Below are 17,145 nucleotides of genomic sequence, written 5' to 3'. Positions count from 1 at the left end.
TCTCCAGGTGCTCTGGCTTCCACCCACATTCCTAAAAGGTGCAGTTTTGTAGATTAATTGGCTTCTGTAAATTGCCCCTATTGTGTACGATAAAACTAATGTATCACTGGTTGGCCTGGACTCAGTGGGCCAAAGGGTCTGTTTTTAGGCTGCATCTCTAAACTAAACTAAACTATACACGATTAGAATTGAGCCGCCCACACTGTACAGATAAAGATTTAAAATAGTGGAGTGAATGTAATGTATTATAGCAGATCCTCTTCTGGGACCAGCATGCAAAGCTTCGCCAGGGTCTGGCGCCTACTTGATGTTATCGTTACTAAAGTGAATGAAGACCAACTATCAAATGAAGTCTATTCATCAATAAGCTGGTCAACAGTGAAACCTGATCTAAGCATTCACTTCCAAATGTCATCACTGCCCCTACATTAATGTGGATGACAGTGCAGAATAATAGTCAAACAGATACATTCTTCTTCATTAAGGTGGCATCTGAATACTGATGGAACCAGTGACATTTTGCATAATTGATCGCAATTGAAGCTGATGCCAGGAATGTCCAGTCCTCTATATCTGCACTTACACTGGCTTAAGCATCTTAGCGGTCTGAAGAAGTGTCCCGACCCGAAACATCGCCTGCCCATGCCCTCCACAGATGCTGCCGGACCTGCTGAGATACTCCAGCACATTGTGTTTCACTAAAGAGTTGCGAATCTGCAATTCCCTGTGTCTCGAGCCTTATATATTTTCCCTTCATCTCACACGATTGGTCACTAACAACAGGATTCAATTTAACTGTCATTTGGACCCCTTGAGGTCCAAACGAAATGCCGTTTCTGCAGCCATACATTACAAACAAATAGACCCAAGACACAACATAATCGCTGTGATGGAAGGCCAAATAAACTTATCTCTCCACTGCACTCCCCCCCCCCCCCCCCCCGATGTCAGAGGTCAAAGTCAAAGCCCCCGGCTGGCGATGGCGATTGTCCCGCGGCCATTAAAGCCACGCCGGGTGGTGCGAGGTCGCACACCGGGTCTTGGTGTTAGAGCCCCCGGCGTGCGCTCGCAGAGTCCCGCGGCCATTCCAAGCCGCGCGGGGCGGTGCTGTCAGGCCCCGCTCCAGGAGCTCTTCGGCCCCGCAACTCGGGCGGGAGAAGTCGCCGTTGCGAAGCCCTGAAAAGATGGTCTCCCTAAGGGCCGAGCTGTATTCCCGGTGAATAACAGCCTGACACCCGCAGTTTTTGTTGTCCGAATCTCCAGAGCGGAGTGCAGCAGCAGCAGCGCTCCATCGCATCCACCCGCTCTTGACTCTGTCCGCGACGGTACGGTGAACGGCACCAGAGTCCCGGTTTTTGTTCGAGGCCGCTCGTCGTTTTGCTCCACGACAACGGAGACCCGACAAGAAAAGGTCGGGTCACCACGTGCAGGGGAGAGATGCCAAAGTTACCCCCTCCCTCCCACCCCACCCCCACCCCCCCACACACTTCCCCAACAAAAAAATAACCGGTACATAGAAACATAGACAAAAAATCCTTAAAAAAGACGGGTGCAGAGGCCGCTGCAGAAGTGAGAGCGTTGCCTACTGGTCCGTATAAAATGTCCGTATAAACTCCAGCCTGTTGGTCTGCACAGGTTTTTAGAACACGACCGGGTATACCATCAGGTCCAGGCGCTTTCCGAGGGTTCACCACCCTGAAGGATTTCCTGACGTCGGCCTCTGTGACTGTGACTGAAATGCCATCACGGCGAATGGGGGCTCGAGAAGGCACATCAGTGTTCTCCCTATCACAGCGTGCGTATAACACATTGAGCTCGTCAGGGAGTGATGCTTCGCTGGCAATTGAGCTGCCTCCTGATTTCGCCTTGTAGGAGGTGATAGCATTCTGGCCCTGCCACAGCTGCCGAACATCTGTCTCATTCTCCAGCTTGGAGCAGAAGTCCCTTTTGGCCTTTTGATGGCCTTATCAAGGTCGTATCTGGACCTTTTGTAGACCTCTGTATCTCCAGACCTGAATGCCCGGGATCTGGACTTCAGATGAGTGCGGATCTCATGGTTTCATCCAAGGAAGTACAGGGAATGGAGAATTATGGGTCATGTGCAGGCAGATGTGGTCAGTTTAACTGGGCATCATTTTCAGAACAAGGCGGCAGAAGGGCTGATATGAGCCAGTTACCAAAGATTCAACAAGACTGGCTGAGTGGGCGGCACAGTGGAGGAGAGGTAGAGTTGCTGCTTTACCATGCAAGAGGCCCCGGTTCTATTCTGACTACGGGTGCTGTCTGTACGCAGTTTATATATTCTCCCTGTGACCACGCAGGTTTTCTCCAGGTGCTCCGGTTTCAACCCACATTCCAAAGACATACAGATTTGTCCGCTAATTGGCTTCGGTAAAGAGATTGTAAACTGTCGCTGCTGTGTAGGATAGTGTTAGCGTACATGGTGATCGCTGGTCGGCGCGAATACTGTGGGGCGAAGGGCTTGTTTCTGCGCTGTATCTCAAAAGGCTAAAGATATCGTGGACATTTTGTCTCCTGTTCTATGAAGGCATTTCTCAGTTCAACCCTTTTCTGGAGACCTGGATAAAACTGTGAATCACATGAACCTTGCTGTAATTGCTCTGTCACTCACCGCTTATTTTCCATGCTGTATTTATTCAAAATCAACATCGATGAGTAAAACAAAACAACTGTCACGAGCTGCAGAGAAAGATGCCTGGATTAGAGTGCATTAGCCACAGTTGGATAGACGTGGATTGTTTACTCTGGAATGTCAGAGGTTGAGGGGAGACCCGATAGAACCATATAGACTTATTGTTCAAGTTTAGTTTATTGTCGTTTACTGAGATACAGTGAAAAGCTTGGAGAGTGAAAAGCCTACGAGAGGCATCGACACAGTGGATGATCAGAACCTTTTTCCCCAGGATGGAAATGTCAAAGACAAGATGGGCAAGGAACTGCAGATACTGGTTTATACCAAAGACTAGAGGCCACAGCTTAAGGCAAGAGGGGGAATGTTTAAAATAAATGTGTGGGACAGGTGGGTGGTGGGTGCCTGGAATGTGCCACTGGGTGGTGCTGGAAACAGATTTCATCCTGGTATTTAAGTGACTTTTACTGTAGATAAGCACATAAATATGCAGGGAATTAAGGGATATGGAACACATGTACACAGAGGAGATTAGTTTAACAGCATCGTGTATGGCGCTGACATTGTGGGCTGAAGGGCCTCTTCCTGTGCTGTAATATTCAATGTTCTATGTCCTTTTGTTATCAGGTGAGAAGATTGACAATTGTATTGAGTGTGAGATTTATTGTTCAATAATTAAGAATATGAATACACTCGTCCAACAATAATAGTTAGGCTAAACAGTAATTACTTTGGGCTCAGACTTTGCTTTACCTGATCTGGAGTTACTTTGCCCTCGTCTGCCACCATTTTGCGAAGTGCAGCAACATTTCCAAGCAGTGGGACTGCAAGACCTATCCGTAGATATCGTTGATTCTTCGAGTGGAAAACCAAGATTACATTCAAAGCCCTAAAAGTAAACAGAAGTCATTCATAAAGCAAGCTGAATGCACGTGTGCACACACACATACTATAACCTCCAAATAAGCTCTGAACTACATAGAATTGGGGGCATTGATTTTGTCTTTTTGCACTATTATTGTTTGATTTTGTGTATGTATGTGTGTGTGTGTGTGTGTGTGTGTGTGTGTGTGTGTGTGTGTGTGTGTGTGTGTGTGTGTGTGTGTGTGTGTGTGTTTACATATATATGTAAATATGTCCGGCAGCTGTGTGTGTGTGCCAATCACCCCCCCCCCCCCCCGGACACTTATTATTTTTTATTCAAATCGTTTGCTATGTCGCTCTTCAAGGGAGATGCTAAATGCATTTCGTTGTCTGTACTGTACACTGACAATGACAATTAAAATTGAATCTGAATACATCTATATGCACACATATATACATATATATATACACACACACCTATATATTTATACACATACATACATAGATACATATACAAATATATATACACACACACACACACACACACCTATATATATATACACACACACACCTATATATATACAGATACATATATACATATATACACACACACATCCATGCACATACACACACGTATGCAGCATTGAGTTGATCCACAAGATGAACTTAATGGGACAGACTCTCTCAGACCACACGGCAACATTAATAACTGTTGATACAGAAACCTCACAGGTCCATATTCGAGGAAGCAACAATGCTACTCTCTGAAGATAGACAGCAAATGCTGGCGTAACTCAGCTGGTCAGGCAGCATCTATGGAGAAAAGAGATACGTGACATTTCGGGTTGGAATCCCTCTTCAGACTGACAGTAGATTAGGGATAGAGACTGGAGGAGGGAAAAGGCCAGAACTAATCAGTGTCGGCAACAGATGACCAAGGAAAGGTAAAGCCCTTTACACTGCATGCTGCTTCGGAAAAGCAGTCAACATAACCAAAGCCTCCTGAAGAATCTGAAGAAGGGTCCCGACCAGAAATGTCACCCATTATTTTTCTCCAGAGTTGCTGCCTGGATCACTGTGTCACTCCAGCATTTCCCTGGGATATTTCCACCATCGACTCCATCTTCACTTTGCGCTGCCTCAGAAAAGCAGCCAATATAATCAAACACTTGACCCACCCTAGACATTCCGTCCTCTCCCTGTTCCCGTCCAACAGCAGGTACAGACGCTTGAAAGAACGTACCACCAGTCTCAGGAACAGCTTCTTCCCGTCTATTCTCAGGCTTGTGAAAGCTCCTTTCATAAGTTAGGGTCCTGTCTGAATCCCCTCTATTCTATTGTGGACATTGGACTATCTATGGCACTGATGTGCTATGATGATGAGAGCATCTTCCCCTTTGCTTGATCTATGGTACTTGAGATGAACTAGTTGTACTGTGTGGTATATCTGATCTTTGGATAGCATACCAACCAAGGTGTTCATTGTACCTTGATACACATGACAATAATAAACTTAAACCTAATTTAGGATAAGAAGCCCCAGTTCATTTCTAATGGTTTATACATGGTTCCACAATGAGTCCCGTGGGCACTGCACAAGAAGTTTGCCAGATCTTATTGGAGGCATTCCTGGGACTTTCCTGATAATCCTTCATAATTGTCATATAATCCCTGCTCCCCTCAAACTCTGTTGGTATCAATATTCAAATATATACAAAGAAAACAAAACTAAATCTCTCATTTAAGAGGATTGCACTGGATGTTCGCTCCAATTGCCAAGTTCACCCATTTATCTATGAGATTAAATATAATCTCTAAACCTTGGCTGCGTTAGAACGAAGGATGATGGTGATTTGCAGTGTTTGTCTGGCAACCATCGATCTACATTTGTGCAACAAAGTAGCTCCAGTAATGTCAGATCCCAAATTCCAAAAGTAAAAACTAACGCAGGACAGGAGTTCAAATTTCAGGACACATAATTAGACAGCAAGAACGCCTGATAGATAGAAGGAGCTATTGGTGAGAAAACAGTCAACTCAAAGGTTTAAGAAAGAACTGCAGATGCTGGAAAAATAAAAAAAAACGTCTCGGCCCGAAACGTCGCTTATTCCTTCGCTCGATAGATGCTGCCTCACCCACTGAGTTTCTCCAGCTTTTTTGTCTACAATCAACTCAAAGGGGTTTCCGATGGCCAAAAACATCTATGATGCAGAGGATAGACACAAAATGCTGGAGTAACTCAGCGGGTCAGGCAGCATCTCAGGAGAAGAGGATAGGTGACGTTTCGGTTCACTTATTCTTTTTCTCAAGAGATCTCAATGGCAAGTTTGATTTTACAGATGGTGAAGATTTCCTGGAACGTGTTTGCCAGGGGTGGTGGTGCAGGCAAGTACAATGGTGGCATTTCAGAGGCATTTAGATTGGCGCATGGATGTGCAGGGAATGGATCGTGTGCAAGCAGAGGAGATGAGTTCAGTGACATTGCATTCAGCAAAGGTGTCATTGGCTGTACTGTACTGCCCTGTTCCTGTTCTATGTTCCATGTACCATGTCCATCCAAATTCACCAACACAAGTAGGGCTCTGCACAATTTCCTTTCGGGTTCACAAGTTCAAGTCATAGTAGACCTTTTGATCCATCAAACACTTGAACACTGGGAGGCTGTTAATGGAATATCAGCATTCCCTTACCTTTTCTGACTGCACTGTTAATGATTTTTAGTTAAAATAAAGATACTAAATAATAAAATACAAGGCTTGCTTCCACCGTGAGTTCATGTCATATTCACTGCAACAATAAAGATGTCTTTCTTAAAAGCCAACGATTTTGATCCATAATAAGCTACTTCCAATAAAGTGGTGATGTATTTTCAGGATTCCTGTCAATTTCAATGGTAATAACACGAGCTGCCCGCTGGGGAACGATGCCGGCAAAGAGTTATGAAGAATATTATGCCACTAGAAATGGTCTTCTCTGTTCTGATAATGGAACATTATTAATATAACAAACGAGAATAGTCTAGAGCTTCATATTATTTAAAATCAGTTCTGAAAGGAATGACACACATGCACTAAATTGGTGATTTGATTTATTTTCCTTCCGCGATCAAACATTTTGGTTTGCATTAGTTTCCATCCTTCACATGAGTTAATCTCACGGCAACATTGCACAAACATTTTTTAAAGATTCAAGTGTGATTTTGACCAAAAACCTTTCAGGTCCTTTGTGCATGTGTGGCAGACTTCTTGCAGATTCGATCCAGATCTTCTGTGAACATAACTCATCGGAGATCTCGCTCAGTCTGCATGATGGAGAGCTTTGCTGTTAGCTTTAGGTGGCCCAAACCAAGTTGAAAATGCTTCATTCTTCACATGACTCCTATTTAACACTACTTTTATTTTAATACCTACTTCTGCTCACCTTTCTCCCCCCAACTCCACACTCCCTACATCGCCATCCCAACATCACCTAAACCATAGCCCAATCCCAAGATCTGAACCCAGTGCTAATCTTGACCTTAAAACTGAAAAAGGGGCTCGACCTGAAACGTTGCCTATCCATGTTTCCCAGAGATGCTGCCTGATCTACTAAGTTACTCCAGCATTTTGTGTCTTGTTTCCTCGTTTCTACCACCTAGATGGCATTGCAGTCGTAAGCCCATACACACACCAGTCCCTACTTAACCCTAACCAACCAGAATGCACATGCAACCACGCTGATCAACATGGTTCTTTTCTGATCACATCCACAAATGGCACTGACGTGTGATTCCCTCTCCCAACACCCAGGTCCCTTCCCTTCCCCATCCTGTATTCTCACAACTGCTCTAACCAACATTAGGTCCAATGAAAGGTGTAAGGTGCTGGAGTCACTCAGCAGATCTGGCAGCAATTCTGGAGAAGATGGATAGTTTAGTTTAGTTTTATTTAGTTTAGAGATACATCATTTTGTGTCTTCATTTGTAAACTCACATCTTCAGTTCCTCGTTTTGTTGTGCCTGATTTTTTGGTGGCCAATCAAACCAAACGCTGTCTCTAAGGGGGTTGCGTCCAATCACATAATGCAGTTTAATGTTAATTAGCAGCTACGGTAAAGGCTGGAAGCCAATGGAGCTACTGACAGTCAAACAGGACGGAGCAGGAGAGATTCACACAGTGTATAATCCATAGCCCCTAGTGTACAATTTCATAATATATACTAAATAACAGGGCTGACAGACCTTGGCTGGGATCCTGGGGCTCAGCAAACTTGTTCCCAATTGGGCCCCGCACCCCCTAAGCCGGCCCTGCATCTGCCACCCATACAGGTGAAGTTTCATGTCGGGATCCTTGTTCAGATTGGTCCAATCTTCAATCAACCATCCTTGCCCAGTTCTCTCCATGAAAGTAATAATAATGAACTGCAGATGCTGGTTTGGACCAAAGATAGACACAAAATGCTGGAGTAACTAAACCACTCAGGCAGCATCTCAGGAGAACATGGATATGTGATGTTTCGGGGTCAAAGAAGGGTTCCGACCTGAAACGTCACCAATACATTTTATCCAGAGATGCTGCCTGACCTGCTGAGGCACTCTAGCATTTCGTGCCTATCTTTTAAGGAAAGGCATTTATTTGCTTGAATTGTGCTGTACCTGCTTTCTCCCTATCTCACACGATCCTGCCTAAATCTGACAGCTCTCCTGTGCTGTTTCTCTTTAATGTTCCTTCCCAGTCAGGTGCTTAGAGTGTGTGCAAACAAATGCTGGCGTCGGCACAGTTATATTCCACAAATCAAAAGAAGATTTAATTGGGGAAAAAAATCACTGGGTAAAAATGTTGTATGGATTCATCTTGCTTTGAACAAATCAAGTCACCTTGAATTAAATGAAACCACTTTAATTACAAAGATCATATATTATTCCACAGAACCAGTCCACTAATGCCATTCTCTGCTCCCTGCAGTTTAAAAACGAAAAATTGACAAAATAGCTTGTTTAATTATCCAGTAAATGGTGGAGGATTTAATAGAGCACTTGTCCGATTAACAGGCAAGATTAATGGTGAACGCTGGCCTGTAATACCTGCAGTGAAACCTCCATTGTCAAGGGAAATCTGTGGGTAGATAATTGAAAGCCCCCTTTTAAAAATGCAGTGGAAAAGATTGGAAGAAAGAATTTAATGCCCGAACAACCTAGCTACATAAATGTGCGTGCTGCAACATACCTGCGCAGTTATTCTTGATGAATGGTTGAAGGAATGGCTGCCAGCCCAATAATTCATTCAGCCCACAACACACGTACTAGCGCTCCAGAAAGCCCCCCCCCCCCTCCATTGGCCACTAATATTGGAATTGGTGGAGGTAGAATATTGCGTTGGGGGACCAGCCCTCCCGTGTGAACATGGGGCCCAACGGATCCCACTGAGTCTAGTCTATATATAAATGTAGCAGCTGGAGTGGGTGCAATAATCTGCTAGCATCAGGTGCTGGCTCCAACGTGCATGCACACAAAGAGCCTCAGCGATCCTCCCCTGCCCACAGCTCCCAACTTCAGCCATGGACAGCATTTGTCAGGGTGACCAATTTGAAGGCACAAGGAACTCCAGATGTTGGTTAACAAAAAATAGACACAAAGTGCTGGAGTAACTCAGTGAGTCAGGCAGCATCTCTGAAGAGCATGGATAGGTGACGTTTCATGTCAGGATCCTTCTTCAGCCTGAAGATCTGTCCAAACAACATCAGTAAAGTGCAAGATAGACACAAAGTGCTGGAGTAACTCTCTGGATCAGGCAGCATCCCTGGGGAGTGTCCTGACCTGGAATGTCAAGTCTAGAGATCCATGCTTTCCAGAGATACTGCCTATTTCACTTAGTTAATCCAGTACATTGTGTCTTTTCTTCTACCATTTTGAAGAGAAGATATGCCTCCATCCTGTTTATCACCCTCAAGCAATCGTTGGCACTTTCACCCTCCTCTCCCCGCTCCTGGCTCCATCTGTTCTTTATATGTTTGCTTTTGTCTATCGCTCATCTGCCACCGTCTCCCAACTCAGGGCCTCCTCCACTGTCACAATGAGGATATGGAGGAACAGCACCTCACTTGGTGCCTGTCTTTGTTATAAACCAGCATCTGTAGGTCATTCACTGCATATCCTGCTCAATCCGCTTGGGTTCCTCTAGCAGTATGTTTTATTTGCTCCCCCCTCCCGAATTACTTGTCAATAAACACATCACTAACCTCAGGAATCACTGGGGTACTTATGGTGAAGCAAACAGCAGGGTTCAGCAAACTGCACCTTGGAGAGCTTGCACCTTCAAGGGCTGGCTAATGAGTATGCCAAAGTCTTGGTAACAGTGAAAAGATAAATCAGTAATACCGACCGTTCCTGAAAACAAAGTGCTTTGACACCAGCAAGCCTGACAATGCTATTTCTTCAACATTTTATGATAGTTGAAGAGATTTTAGAAAGAGACTTCAGGAGCCATGCATCAATGTTTTAATGTTGAAACATGAGTGAGTTTCAATGCTGAGAGTTATGTGGACATGCCAACTTTGTAAATGTAATTGCTATTTTGTGGATTAATCCTACTCCCACATGGGATTCATTTGTTCCCCAACTCAGAAGAATGCTGGATTCCATCCAGTGTTAGGTAAAAGTCGAGTTTGGGAAGTAACTGCAGCAACTTGAGAAGCTGAAAGGTTTCAACAATCCAAACCAGTTAAAAGGATTTTCAAAATTCAGCACAGATTCACCCAATTATATATTCACTCCCTCATCTCACCGGACTCAGAAACAGCTCTATCTAAGACTGTGAGGACATTGCAGAGTTGTGGGTGTAACCCAGTCCATCACACAGACCAGATTCTCCATCATTGACTCCATTAACAATACCCACTGCCTTGGAAAAGCAGCCAATACAATCCAAGGCTTGTACCACTCCGATCATCATTCTTGTCCCTGCTCCTGTCCAGCCGAAGATACAGAAGCTCAAAAGCACGCAACACCAGATTCGTGAAAAAGCTTCTTCCCCTCTGCTATCAGGCTTATGAATGGTCCTTCCATGAGCTAGGGCACTGTCCAATTGACCACTACATCATTGCGGACATGGGCTTTTGTCTCTGGAGTTGATGTGTTTGAATGCTGAGAACTATATTCTGCACTGTAGATCTTCCCTTTTGCTCTACCTATTATAGACAATAGACAATAGGTGCAGGACTAGGCCATTCGACCCTTCCAGCCAACACCGCCATTCAAATCATGGCTGATCATCCCCAATCAAGAGCCCTATCTAGCTCTCTCTTGAAAGTATCCAGAGAACCGGCCTCCACCGCCATCTGAGGCAGAGAATTTCACAGACTCACAACTCTCTGTGTGAAAAAGTGTTTCCTCATCTCCGTTCTTTATGGCTTACCCCTTATTCTTAAACTGTGGCCCCTGGTTCTGGACTCCCCCAACATCGGGAACATGTTTCCTGCCTCTAGCGTGTCCAAACCCTTAACAATCTTATATGTTTCAATAAGATACCCTCCAGATTGTCCAGAGTGTACAAGCCCAGCTGCTCCATTCTCTCAGCATATGACAGTCCCTCCATCCCGTGAATTAACCTTGTGAACCTACGCTGCACTCCCTCAATAGCAATAGCTATTGTATTCAAGTTTGACTTGATCATATTTGTGTATGGTATTATCTCATTTGATTGGATACCATGCCAAACAATGATAACACTGCACCTTAGTATACGTGACAATAATAATCCTCAACCTTACAAACAACGTTCAGTAAAATGTCAATGTGTTGCCATCCAATCCTTGCTTCCTTTCTCACATCACAAGTTGCAGAAAGTTTGCTGAATCCTCACTCTTCTTCTTTTGGTTCCTGAAGCAAATGAACCAGCAGTTTGTATTTACTCTCCTTGCAACCAGATTTGTAACTACATTTTCAACTTTGCATCCTTCCCGAATTTCCTAATTATCTGGTGAACCACACCAAGAAAAATCTCAACATCCTCCATTGTGAAGTTTAAAATCTAAGCATGTATTTCACACATCAAAATTTCTCAAAAAGTTAAAATTTACTATTAAATCACTAAATGCCTTCAGGGAGGAGGTATGGGTTCAATAGTTTAGTTTACTTTAGAGATACAGTGCGGAAACAGGAATTTCAGCCCACCGAGTACGTGCCAACCAACAATCCCTGTACACTAACACTATCCTACACACTAGAGACAATTTACAATTTTACTGAAGCCGATTAGCCTACAAACCTGCACGTCTTTGTTGTGTGGGAGGAAACCAGAGCTCCCTGAGAAAACCCACCCAGGTCACAGAGAGAACGTACAAACTCCATGCAGATAGCACCCTTAGTCAGGATAGAACCTGGGCCTCTGGCGCAGTAAGGCAGGAACTCTAACGCTCTACAAACAGTCCAGCCGAGTATTGCCGTACCTCATCACAACCCTGATTAGCAAATTGTACAGAAATAGTCTACTGATCCCGCATGCAAGAGGCACCATGCTTTGGCTCCATTTGCAGAGTCCAGCCCACACTCTGGGTATTATGAGCAGTGCATGATCCAGGCAACCCCCAGGCTTCTGCGGGCCTCCAGCCTTCACCTTCCCTAGTGGGTCAACCAGTGAACTAATGTCCTCTCCTTGCACAGGCCCTCTGGTAAAAGGGCATTTATATTCAGTTGTTAAGTAGAGAGCACTGTAAGTCTAGTCCAGTAGCAATGATTACATGGCTGTACATCATTTCCCAGTCTAAGTGCATGTGAAGGTAATGGCTTTTCATTCACCAGTTGCCATGGTTCCTTTAAGTGATGGAGACTATCGGGAACACTAGATGCCATTGACTTTCACTGTCACCTTATAGTTGAGGGCAAATACACATATCAGGCGTTCAGCATGCAACTAGTGGTCAGCAATTACCAATGAGCAAGTAGTGCTCGAAATCACTCCTTCTACCTCTGCGTTTGACTGAGAGATGGGTTTGAGCTTGGTAAATTGGCTGGATTGTTCATACGTTTATGTTATATTAGCAGAATTAGGCCATTCGGCCCATCAAGTTAACTCCGCCATTCAATGATGGCTGAACTATCTTTCTCTGCCTTAATAATACTCAATTACGTGGCCACCACAGCCGTTTGTGGCAATGAATTCCACTGATGCACCACCCTCTGACTAAAGAAATTCCTCCTCATCTCCTTTCTAAAGGTACGTCCTTTTATTCTGAGGCTGTGCCCTCTGGTCCCAGCCTCTCACACTAATGGGTCAGGGTGAAGGGTCTGTTTCCACGCTGTATCTCTAAACTAAATGAAACTTTCCTTGCCAGTACACTCTACTGACTGTCAAAACTGAGGCTTGTTGTCTCCTGGTATTGAGCATTTCTTTATCTTTTCCTTCAGCCATCACACTTGGTCTTCCAGCGCTGGCTTCTAACCAAATATAAGCCCGGGCCTCAGATGCTCAGGGAGAGAGTGCTGTGGCTTAAGATAATTTGTTGTTCAAAGTATTGGTCCAAATCTTGCAAGGTTTTTACACCACAAAGTTCCTCTGTAATCTGTTTAGGAATTCAGGGGTATATTGTTTGATACACGAGTCGTATAAATCTCTCGGTTAAAAATTCAGAAAATGCAAGTTCGGATCTTAATAGGGTGGAACGTAAATTTGAATTCAGTTTGAAACACTTCTGGGACTGTAGTGCAGTTATTGATGAAAAAGGCTACAAATCCATCTTTCTGTCATAAAAATCTCACTAGTTCACTAATTTCTCAACAGAACAGAAATATTCATCCTGTCAGCTATTGCCAATGCGATTCCAGCAACTCTGTCGTGGCGACACCAAGCTGGAAGAGTGGAAGGGTGGGGGGAACGAAAGCTAGCAGAGTGGAGGGGCAGGACAAAGCATGTCGGAGAGAGGAGGAGAACTGCTTCATAGTAGGTACATTAACTGCTGGTGAAGAGCGGAAATCATTGGAGTTAAAGAGATCTATAGTATTTCGGAAGATTGACACAAAATGTTGGAGTAACTCAGCGGGCTAGTCAGCATCTCTGAAGAAATGGAATAGGTGACGTTTCAGGCTAGAACCTTTCTTCAGATTGGACCCGAAAAGTCACCTATTCCTTTTCTCCATAGATGCTGCCTGTCCCGCTGAGATACTCCAGCATTTTGTGTCTATCTTCAGTGTACACCAGCATCTGCAGCTCCAAGCCTTCCTCCTCTGCCACACTCTGACACTGCCGTTAGAGGTTTCAGCAGCACACTGCCTGCTGCCCCATGTTTTTGACGTGGAATTAGACAACTGCCACAGAGTTGCTGAGATGCCAAACAATCGACTTTGTTTCAAACTTCACACTCTTGCAGATGAAGAGACATCAATGCTCCACATAATTGGTTCAGAGCTCAACACTTCCATTTATAATTGCTCACTACAGCCAGCTTAAGCACACTGTATTGAACTGAAAAGGTTATTGTCCTTCCTCATTAGAAGATCTTGACCATTGTTGCAATTTTCAATCTCTGCTTCACTGCTTCTGTTATCTCCTGCCACTGCATGGGTGACACCACAAGTGCAGGAACAAAAATCATTGAGATGGAAGTAAAGGCAGATGCTTACTGGCTATTGCATGTGTTCTTATATTTGTATCCTTCAAATTAAAAATACGTCAGCCAGACTTTCTCCTGCTTCTCTTCCAGCTTTCTCCCACCTCTCCACTTACTGTGAAAAATAGTCCCAACCTAAAACGTCACCTGTCCATGTTCTCCTGAGCTGCAGCGTGACCCACTGAGCTACTCCAACAACTTAAAAATATTCTTTGTTTATTAAACCTACTATAACTCAAGTGAATAATCACGTAACAAATGTTACTCTATCTATTCCATGTTTATTTCTCTTCATCTTGAAAAGATCTATTGGGCCATCCCTTAGTCCTATCATTTATAGAAGTATATAAAATGATGAGAGGCAGGGATAGAGTGGGAATGCCAAAGACCAGTGCGGGGCGTGCCTGGAATATATTGCCATGGGTGAAGGTGAAGGCAGATACTTTCATGGGTATTTGGGGGATGGATGGATATGGATCACACATGGGCAGAGGATATTAGTTATCGTTATCGTGGCATCATGAATATTGTGGGCGGAAGGACCTGTGCCCGGGCTGTACTTGTCTATGATCTATGTCCAAGCATGGTGTACTGGTGGAGATGAAGTGGCCAGATTAGTCCACAGTGCACTGGGAGGTACAGTGCCCAGAATGGACCACAACACTCTAACCAGCACTTTGCACAATTTGTTTTTAAAATTCTTCAGTGCTTTAAATATCAATTGATATCACAAAGTGTTTCCACAAGCACTGATGACCATAACACAATGTACAAAAACCCATGCAAAGCTGCAGGATTTCAAGGCCTCTGTTTTACTGGTGTGATTCTGTTATGCCTCTCCTCAAGTATAACCTTTGATTCATTAGTCCCAGCATGATCTCATTTATATATTGAGGACAGACACAAAAACCTGGAGTAACTCAGCGGAACAGGCAGCATCTCTGGTGAGAAGGAATGGGTGTCATTTCGGGTCGAGACCTTTCTTCAGATTTGTTCTTCAGACATTGCCTCCAGTTACAAATCCAAGACAACCATATAATTTTTATTTTGTTTTATTTTACAAACTTGCCACGCAACTTCTAAATTATGCTTGTATTAATGTTGTTCATACGTAAAGTACATTGATATTTAGTGCAAATATCTGTATGTAGTTTACTTAAGGATAGAGGGAAAGGTGCAGACAGATTAACCACATGATCTGTTCCGACCTGATTCATTACACCTTCTTTGCTCTGGTTGTCAAATCACTGATTTCTGAACTAAAATTAAAAATTCACCCAAAGTTTTTACACTAGTTACAATTTACCGAATTGTCCATACACTCATTCTATCCCACACACGAGGGATAATTTAAAAAAGTCAATCAAACTACAAACCTGCACCCCTCTGGAATGCAAGAGGAAACCGGAGTGGTCACAAGAAGAACATACAAACACCATACAAATGGCACCAGAGGTCAGGATCGAACCTGGGCCTCTGGTGCTGTAAGGCAGCAGCTCCACCACTGCACTGCCCTGTGGTCAAGGTCGAATGTTCCAAAGAGCATCACACATTCTTTATATTTATCCACTCAGTCCAAACGCCTGTACCTATGGCCATAGGGCAGTCTAGAGAAACCATCAGTTCCCCTCAGTGGCTCAGAACTTCCATTAAAAAACATTGTTGTTATACTGGTTACACAAACCAAGTCAGGTGAGATAATTATGGGTAAAAAACATCAGCACATGCACCAAATGTTCCCATGTAGTCATTCTCCTGATGGGATCCTGCTTGCAATGGGTAAGATAGTCTCCAACATTCACTGTACATTTGGGCAATGAACTGTACAGCGAGCTGACTTCCAATAAATTCCTTCTCTGAGCACACTATACAGTGGAATGTAACACAGAGGGCAGTGGCTTCAATCCTCTCTCTCCTTTGTATGCACAATTGCCCAGAAATCCCTTCCCTTGGCACCCCCTAATTATGCACTATACACTGGAATGTACCACAGAGGGCAGGTGCTTCCACATCGCTCTCTCCTCTACATGCACAAACTTATCCAGGGATCAGAGTTGTAGAAAATCAAACTTTAAACTAAATGCAAGGAGGGGGAGGAGTAAGACTGGGGCTGGGAGCTTAGTGGAATGTTCCAGTGGAGAGAAATCTAGAATGCAACAGAGCAACAGAGCAGGAAGATAATTGGAATAAAGATAACTAGATCATGTCAGGACGACTCTGAGCACAGAAAGAGTGGTCCAGCAAGAAAATAATTCCCATTAGACCACCGCCAGAATACAGAATCAAAAATGTTTCAAAAAATATAAACCTGTTGTACTTAATTATGTGAATATCAGAGTTATACGGCAAGGAAACAAGCCCTTTAGCACAACATGTCCATGCTGACCAAGATGCCCCATCCACACCTGTCCCTCCTGCCTGCATTTGGTCCATATCCCTCTAATCCTTTCCTATCCATATGCCTATCTAAATGCTTTATCTGCCTCAATTACTCCCTCTGGTAGCTACTTCGATATACCCACCACACTCTGCTAGAAAAAGCTGCCCCAGTTTCAACCAGATGAAAGAATTACCAGCGCAAATGATGTGATGGCAGGATTGTCATATGTTGATAGATTGGAGCGGCTGGGCTTGTATTTTCTGGAATTTAGAGGGATCAGAGGGGATCTTATTGAAACATATAAGGTTCTTAAGTCTGAAGAAGGGTTTCGACCCGATAAGTTGCCTATTTCCTTCGCTCCATAGATTCTGCTGCACCCACTGAGTTTCTCCAGCATTTTTATCTACCTAAGATTATTAAGAGTTTGAACACACTAGAGGCAGGAAATATGTTCCCAATGTTGGGGGAGACCAGAACTAGGGGCCATAGTTTAAGAATAAGTGGTAAGCCATTTAGAACGGAGATGAGGAAAAACCTTTTCACACAGAGAGTTGTGAATGTGTGGAAATCCCTGCCTCAGAGGACAGTGGAGGCTGGTTCTCTGGATGCTTTCAAGAGAGAGTTAGATAGACCTCTTAGAGATAGCTGAGTTAAGTGATATGCAGAGAAG

At 44.0% G+C, this 17,145-nt stretch overlaps 1 protein-coding gene across 1 annotated transcript in view; it reads right to left on the bottom strand.

Annotated features, from left to right (window-relative positions):
• LOC129708077 (ubiquitin carboxyl-terminal hydrolase 43-like) overlaps positions 1-17,145 on the bottom strand; it is a 285,523-nt gene that overhangs the window by 112,794 nt on the left and 155,584 nt on the right. The window contains exon 5 of the mRNA XM_055653607.1: positions 3,404-3,539. Within this exon, the coding sequence (XP_055509582.1) occupies positions 3,404-3,539 (136 nt within the window). The remainder of the gene's footprint in view (positions 1-3,403; positions 3,540-17,145) is intronic.

This window comes from Leucoraja erinacea, chromosome 23 (assembly GCF_028641065.1).
Source record: "Leucoraja erinacea ecotype New England chromosome 23, Leri_hhj_1, whole genome shotgun sequence".
Lineage (NCBI taxonomy): Eukaryota > Metazoa > Chordata > Chondrichthyes > Rajiformes > Rajidae > Leucoraja > Leucoraja erinaceus.
Note: the sequence above shows the minus strand (reverse complement) of the source record. Positions and strands in the feature narration are given on the sequence as shown.